Here is an 8,411-nt window from a genome sequence, read left to right as displayed (position 1 = left end):
CGGACTTAACTGTAAATTCAAAAGATTATAATTTTATTTCCTTCCTTCTTTAACCAAAAAAGAAAAGAAAAGAGAGAAATCTGGCATTTCTATGGTGCTCCGGCCTGTGCGTCCTAGAAGTAAAAAAACCCAAAACAAAGTAAAAAAAATGTAATAAATGTCCCTGCCCTGATAAAGCTGTCCCTGTCCTGGGGTGATACACTTCCCACTTTCTACGCAACACTTACACCCTGTGTCCAGCTTATGAACTACATCGCCATACTTCCTACAAACTGGAGACAAATCCACAACAAAAAGTAAAACCTCTTTTGATTTTTTTATTATATCAAAATACAAAAATTTGAGAGGAAAATTTTTGAATGGGACTAAGCATTTGAAATGATATAGTGACATGAATACAACACTTCTTTCATATTCTCACAGACATGCCATAGATAGAGCATAGATCATGTGCTAGGCCCATGTCTACGTCATGATGAGCCACCAGGGGTGAGCCTGTGCGTTTATCCCTATAAAGGCTTGTGATGGCAACCATTGCTGTACATCCAGGCCAGTTTGGTAACAGGCCAGATTGTTTTTTTTTTACATCGTCATTTGTTCCGGTTTCAGCTTGCTCAACAAAAAAAAAACCGAGATCCATGGCAGTTGAACATGAAGAGTGAGTAAGACATGAATTCAGACGATGCAGAATTCACCGGACAGCAGTGGCAAACAAGACGAAAGTAATACAAATATACATAAGGCTTTGGTACAGCACCATACAGTATGAGTTAACTGCTCACAAAAGAGTTAAGTGAGGTGTAAATACCTGATGCAGTGACCGAACAGAATGACATCTCTAAAAAACTGACAGAAAACAGAAACATCAGGTTATTGTTTTAAAAAAGAAAAGTAAAAAAAAAAAAATCTCTGAAATATTTACATATGGACATTATGGAAACAAATTATGCACAAAAAAAGAGAAACATATAATACAGTATGTAAACATGTGATGTACAGCACAGAGTTCAGTGGATGAAAGTGAAATGAAATGTGGTAAATTTTTGTTCCTTTAAGCACTACTTGGTTTGCTTGAGTATGAGCATTAGCTAAAACAGTCAACGATGTAGTGCTCATTGTAGCCTACGATAATTATACATTCTAGTTTCTCAGTGCTGGTACACATGAAAAAACAGAGAATATAGAAAATACTACATACTTCTAGTTTCTGTCCAATAACAACCAGCTTGGATGTCCATGAATGATTGCTAAATAGGCGTTTTCTTTTCTTTTTTTTTGTATTGTCTCTACATGCAAGATTAATACAAGAAGAAAATCAAATCTTTTCTAAATATCATCCTACCAGCGACTAGTGATGCACTAAAAGCTGTAAGCAGAAAAAACTGAAAACAAAGAGAAAAAAAGAAATAAAGCCTTAGCTAACAGTACGTCCAAAGCAGCCCTCTTTAAACACTGTACATGTTTCTGCTGAATCAGTGAGAAAAAACAAAAACGGCCGGAAGACAACATCCATTCTTAAAATCCGGTGTGGAGGATGTATGAGGTTTTCCGATACCTTGCCACCAGAAGAATAAATACAAATGTGACTACTCATGGCTATACTGTACAGTACTAATAGGAATTGTTCCTTCAAAAGGGCGGGTGGGATGACGGGAGACAGTTACGCCCCTGCAGTAGTGTGCTTGAAAAAGAGCGATGTTAACCAAAGAGCAGCAGGAAGTGCGTAGAAAAGATCTCCACGTGACCTGGCGATGCTCTCAGTTTCTCTCCCACGTGTCCTGTGGCGGATGCTAACTGAAGTCAGGCTATGTTTCTCCTTTCAGGCTGGGTTAATAATCTCAATATCATCACAGATATACTTTAGAGAGGGTACCTTGGAAGCACAGACAGACATTGCAAACACACTATAGAAAACAGGTCATTTTGAGTTCATTTGAATGTCACAAGTCTCTATTATTTGAGGTTATACGTCTACGTTCCAGTATTGTCTATCACTGCCGTCACACTGTTTATGATAAGGACCTATAGTGTCTACCGGAGCTAGTTTAGCTGCTCAGGCCCACAGGGCTGAGAAAAAGTCGCTTGTGGAAACAGAAACAAACAAAAAAGAAGAAAGAAAAAAAAAAGAAAAATCTTTAGACCTCTATTCTACAGCACCACAAAGTTAAACATAGCACCAAGTCGTAATTTTCAAAGCAACTATGCCCTAACACACTTGTCTTCATCAAACTAATGTAAACACAATTTCCTCCACAGCACGTTTTGTACATGACTACAGCATGTCCATTACTCTTAGAAAAAAAAAAAAAAGTTTCCTTCAGTTTTATTTGCTTTGGACACGTGAAGGCGAAGAGATCTGGAGTGAATCTACATGTGCTCATGAACGGGCAAAATACAGTATTACTTTGTTCCAGAAATATAATAGAGGGCAACACTTTTCTGCTTCTAAAGCTTTCCCCGGTGGGCATCCACATACTATACATCAGAGAAAATATTATTCAACTTGTGCGGCCAGCGGGCTATGGCGATAACACACTGTACGGTACTAACATTAAGTTTTCTTTTTCTTCTCAGATAAAATAACGTCTGCTAAAGTATGACAAATTAGGCACCTTAAAATGTTTTATAAACATTATCCATTTAAAGCCGTACTGTAAGCAAATACTTTGATATATAATCTAATTTCTTTGAACATGGGATCCTTCTCGTCTTTTCGTACAACCTCATACAAGAAGGTCTTCCTGTAAAACATGGTTCGATTTCTCTTTACAAATACAATACACGCCATGTACAGTACATAACAAATATAGATTTTTTTCCCCCCTTGTATCTCACATGAAACCAACTTGTTAAAGTAGAATGTGCACTTTGACACTCACTTTCAGACAATCACCGCTTTTTCTCACTTGCTGAAAGATTTCGGAGCGATTCATGTGGATATTTAGTGGAAAGTCTCTGATTTAATTGTACGATATGGAAATCTGATTGATATGTCTTTAAGTGATTGAACCAGCATTAGCAGGACAATGAAAAATATTATTGGAGCCGACGGAGCAAAAAAAGGGGAACTTGTCTCGGGACCTGTGTGGGACCGCGTACAGGAATTTGGACCTAATGTGCCGACAGGTCATCTCACCGATCACAGCTACACTATAAGCAATATAATGGATCATTCAATGCACTGTGATATTGGGACATTCAATTCCTGTACAGCAAAACATACATTCATTATCGGTTAGTGTCGAAAAAAATTAACAAACATACACAAAAGTAGCTAGCAAGTAATATACAGTTTAAACAGTCAAGGTGGCCATTTGTTTGAATATTTCCCATTGCTTGTTAACAGCTCTATGAAGCAGTCACATTCTCCTCTAACAGCTACTATTAAACATTAACATCCTCACTGTACCGCTTCAGTCTTTTTAGATGTACAGTGCTTGTTATTTATTTATTGTCGTTTTTTGTTTGTCTGTTTTTCCTCTCCTAGCCTAGCCAGCCATTCTAAGTATTTTCCTCTGTGACACAAAGGATTAGTCTGGCTCCTCCAGATTCGACTCCGGTTTCCAGGATGCAGAGGAAGCTGCCTCTGGATGCCATGGGACAGATGCACGAGCAGTCAGAGAAACAAAGCGTGTGATGTAACAAAGCAGAGCCACAACCAGGATGGTGTCGACCGTTTCGACAACAGAAATCCAAACTGGCGTGCTGTGGAGTAGGAATGCAGGCGAATGACTTTTGAGGGGGGGAAAAAAGCTTGATCCAAGACATTATTAGCAATTGTGAAGTCATCTTGGTTGTTTTGAGGCTCCTGTATGAATCACCACATACTGCCCGCCCCCACTCCATTGCAATTGGCTCGGTATGTTCTGTACCGGTGGAAACGGCAGTGAATATGAGGCCTACCAGACCCACTTCACGAGAGAAAAATGTCACTAAATGAACAAGTATGGCTGGCCAGCCTAGTCCCAAAGTCTTTGTTTATTTATGTACTTATTTTACAAGTATTCTGGTGCTGTCCTGTTACTTAAAGGTTTAAAATAAACAAAACAAGAGCTATCTGTAGCATTTTCTTTTATGTGTCCTTGGCAGAGAAAGTAAAACCACACGTAATATTTGAGTCCCTCACTCCCTTAGAGTGACTAATATGAGAAGGCAAAGGAAAAAAGGCAGTTTATGTTAGAAAAATAATAACAAAGGCAAAATAAAGGGGGCACGTCGAGATGTGCCACATTTCACAAATGATTCCTCAATAAAAGACATACATGCATACACTTCACAAGTTGTTGCGCCGCTCTTTAGTCCAACCTCTGCTCAGCATAAAAGTCCCAAATTAGTCTGACAGTTCTCATGAAGGCTATGATCTTTGTCTTAATGCGGTGCTGCCGTGATGAGTGTAAACACACTGAGCCATCAAGCACTGAAGTTAAGACACTGGTCTCTAATGGTTGGCATTTGCTCACAAACCAAAGTAAACACAATATGCCAGCTATTAACAGTAATAAAATGCTTCTAAATTAGATAACGGTAGGCCATATTATCCGTTGTAATGAGTGGCGAGTGATATAAACCTTTTTTAATCATACGATTCATATGTGAAAAGGTCAAGTACGTACAGTATACCACAAGAATTACAGCAACTCTGCGTTTACTCTGAGGTATATTTTGTGGTAAGAACCCTGTGTTTATATACTGACACTATTTTGTATTGTAGGAAAGGTACGTTCCTGTCCCTGTTCGAGGACGCACCAGGCTTAACAGTACGCTGAATCACTGAAAAACCTAAAGTTATGGACCCCTCAATGACCAGTGAGTGAAAAATATTTAATATGTTGTGACATACTCAACCAACATTATTACTGTAAGAGGAAGCTTAATTCCCTTGTTTTACTATTTATATACATTATATATTTTCAGAGCATCTTAAAGTGAAAATCCTTAGAGAGGAATAGTGGTGAAACTTCAGAAAAGCCATTGTTCTTGTCTTCAGATGAGATTTCCAACCTTGAAGAATTCAGGGTGACGTTTCCTGCTACCCAAACACAGATCAATTTCTAGAGATTATAAGAAACATATTTGTTTGTTACTGTGATGGAGCAGGTAGGAGCCAAGGTGTTTTTTTATTTTGTTTTTTTTGTTTTTGTTTTTTTTCCAGGAAGGGCCAGTTTAGTTGAGTCCGATGGCTTGATGGGCAACCGGGTCAGCGTAGAGTCCCATAATTTGGACCCTCAGAGTCTGCACTGGCCAGAATACCTGTCTGGTCCTCCTCAGACTGCCTGCGGTGAAGGAAGGAGGTCAAATAGTGGTAGGGGTGCTTCTTGTTTTGCCTTTTGCTCTTTCTGTGGAAGCTGAGATCCTCTCCCTCTTGGGGTGTCTGAGATTGCTGCTGGGTCTGAGAGGGAGACACACCTGCAAGAGAGGCAAGCGGGTAAAGCACCGGTTTAATATCAGGATTAGGGCTGTGCGATTAATCGATTTTAAATCTAAATCGGATTTATTAATCACAATCGATGTTAAAAAAAGGAAAATCGGAAAATCGATTTTCCTTTTTTGCAGCTGACTGCATTACAGACAGAGCTCGTCTAGTCATCTTTGTTTGGTCAAGAAAATTGTAAATGTCACTTTACTAAACTCAAGGACGATTTACGGTATCTTTCAATTGCACTTCATTCCCAATAGGGAAATTTGTTTGCTATTTTTCTTTTAAAATAAAGATAAAATATTTGAAACAATTTATTCCATTGTCTTTTGTAGTTTTACCAAAAAAATCGAAATCGAAAATCGGGTTTTCAGAGAAAAAAAAATCGGGATTTTATTTTTGTCCAAAATCGCCCAGCCCTAATCAGGATTTGCTCTTTTCCCCCCCGATCGTCAGACAAACCTGTTCTCCTTGTGGATGTTGTGTTGTTATTGTTGTTTGCAGCCACTCCCTTGGCTTTAGTAATACAGTGGTGAAGCAGTGCTGGTAAACTCTCAGACCCGGCAGTATCACTAGACGCACCTAGAGGTTCCCTGAGAAGACGAGAGACAGCACAGCGCACGGCGGTCTGTATTAATCCAGCAGTTGTACTCGCTCGCGTCTCAGAGTGAAAAAGACAAAACAACACTCTCATTGCTATTTCCAGTAGATGTTATCGGATGATTTGATGATCACTTGAACTTCTATTGAGAGCCGTTTGACTAACATGATGAATTTCCACTTTCTATCTGCGTTGATGGATGATAAAAGTTAGACATAAAGAAGACAGAGGGGAATAATGAAAGAGAGAAAGTGAAGGAAAGAGTAGTTGAGAGAAGATGGGCGTGGATTTGGTGAAATTATTTCTGTTCTTCAACAATCACTTCATGAAAAGACCCAGAACAAGATTTTAAAAAAGAGAAAGGGTAACACATGTATTTATTTCAGGGTAATTGTTTAAAATCCAAATTTATTTCTCCAATGTTAGGTATGATAAAAAAAAATTACAATTACGGACATCTGTCAGTCCGGCGGCATCAATTCAGGTTTGGGTCTTTAAGGAGTGACTGCTTCAGAAATGTGGGCAATATTTGTATTTTTGCCGTATAAAACTCATGAAATGAAAATAATTTCTTGAGTTGTACAATTATCATTGTTTTAACAATGACGAGTCTCTTGAAATCCTCCAATACCCCAATTTTTGGTAATTTTCATTTCAGGGATCAGCAACCTTTGATGCATGAAAACATACCCTAGATTTGTTTAATCTTAGGGTTTTACCACTCGACTGTTCGTTAAACATCGATAGGTCCTGCTGAGAAGTTTTTAAACTGCACTACTACTACTACTACTACTACTACTACTGTCATTTAGCAGCCGCTTTTATCCAAAGCAATTTACATGGACTCCAGATTATTTACCATGAGAACTAACCTCTGGGAGCAAGACTCAGAGAACATGGTGACGAGCCAGAGTTTCAGCTCAGTGTTTGTTGGAAGAAGCTGAACTGTAAGTGTATTTTCTTTCTAAAAATGTTATGTTTTCAATTTATAAAGGTATAAGTATAAATGATCAATTTAAGTATGGCATGCTTGCTTATATGCACCTACAGGGGGTTAGGTTTGAGAACCACTATTTATTTTTGCTATGTTGTCTGCACCCTGGAAAGGTTGCGTCCATCACTGGGCTACTTTGAACTCATTTCAGCATTTCAATGAGACATGAGTACATGAGTAAAACTTGGACCTTCCCTGAGGAGGGGAAAATTGTGCTTCGCCAACACTGTCAACAGTTGGGACGGAGTGCTGTAGACCTTAAATGGGGTTATCATCTGAAAGAATACTTTGAGGATCTTCCCAACCAAACTGATGTGTGTTTTGCAATGGGAGCAGGGGCTGGAGAGTTTCTGAGCTAGCACACAATACCACCGTGTCAGGGCACTGAGAGGTGGAGTTCCTTTTGGAACTGGATGCTGATGGGCTGTTTTAGTTGACGTGCCTTTGCAAGGAACTACCCTTTGTCGCTGACTGTTAATATCCATCCATCCATTTTCTATACCCGCTTTATCCTGTGCAGGGTCACGGGGGTCTGCTGGAGCCTATCCCAGCTAATAACAGGCGAGAGGAAGGGGTTCACCCTGGACAGGTCACCAGTCCATCGCAGGGTCACATATACAGACAAACTACCATGCACACTCACACCTACGGGCAATTTATAATCATCAATTTACCTAGCATGCATGTTTTTAGACTGTGGGAGGAAGTCGGAGTACCCGGAGGGAACCCACGCAAGCACGGGGAGAACATGCAAACTCCACACAGAAAGACTCTCACCACTGCCCTGACTGTTAATAACCTTCATTAATACAATTTCTCCCTTTAACCTGGTATTGTAAGGTTTCCATAGCAGTTGGCTTAGGCTTGCATCTTCACTTGTAGATGACAAGACAAGTTATGCTGGCTTCATTGACTGGAGACCTCCAGCAGAACGGTTGGCAGCCAAGATGAGCATCGGCACCTCCTTGTCTGAGGCCGTGGTCCTCAACTGGAAAGAGGAGGCTCATCGTCTCCGGGTTGGGGAATGAGACACTGCCTCAGGTTGAGGAGTTTAAGTATCTCTGGGTCTTGTTCATGAGTAGTAAAAGAAGAGTAAAAAAGACTGACGTGTGCACTGGGATAGACACTAAACTGGTCTGGTGTGCTGAGGATTAAATTAATAATATTGAAATCCAACAGGTTTCATGTGTCAAATTTCTTGGTGTACTAGTGGATGAAAGATTAACCTGGGGAAAACATATTGAGTATGTATGCAAAAAAATTATGAAATCCTATGGTATTATTAGAAGAGTTTCTTTCTTTGTTAATCAGTTATGTCTCATGATATTATATTATAGTCTAATTTATCCATACTTGACGTATTGCAACATATTTTGGGGCGCTTCTTATTCTTCGTACCT

The 8,411-nt window shown here is 39.5% G+C and overlaps 1 protein-coding gene across 5 annotated transcripts in view; it reads right to left on the bottom strand.

Moving 5' to 3' along the window:
* Window positions 1-352: 352 nt before the first annotated feature.
* igsf9ba (immunoglobulin superfamily, member 9Ba) overlaps window positions 353-8,411 on the bottom strand; it is a 104,718-nt gene continuing 96,659 nt past the window's right edge. For 4 of the 5 annotated variants that reach the window (XM_061719553.1, XM_061719556.1, XM_061719554.1 and 1 more), the window contains 2 exons: window positions 5,879-6,009; window positions 353-5,406 (listed from right to left, as the gene is read on the bottom strand). In XM_061719553.1, the coding sequence (XP_061575537.1) occupies window positions 5,198-5,406; window positions 5,879-6,009 (340 nt within the window). In that variant the 3' untranslated portion in view covers window positions 353-5,197. Of the gene's footprint in view, window positions 5,407-5,878; window positions 6,010-8,411 lie in introns of those variants that run through there. The other variant, XM_061719558.1, reaches the window with a different exon arrangement.

Source organism: Cololabis saira, chromosome 4 (genome assembly GCF_033807715.1).
Source record: "Cololabis saira isolate AMF1-May2022 chromosome 4, fColSai1.1, whole genome shotgun sequence".
Taxonomy (NCBI): Eukaryota; Metazoa; Chordata; class Actinopteri; order Beloniformes; family Belonidae; genus Cololabis; species Cololabis saira.
The sequence above is the reverse complement of the archived record's forward strand: the minus strand, read 5'-3'. Positions and strand labels throughout refer to the sequence as shown.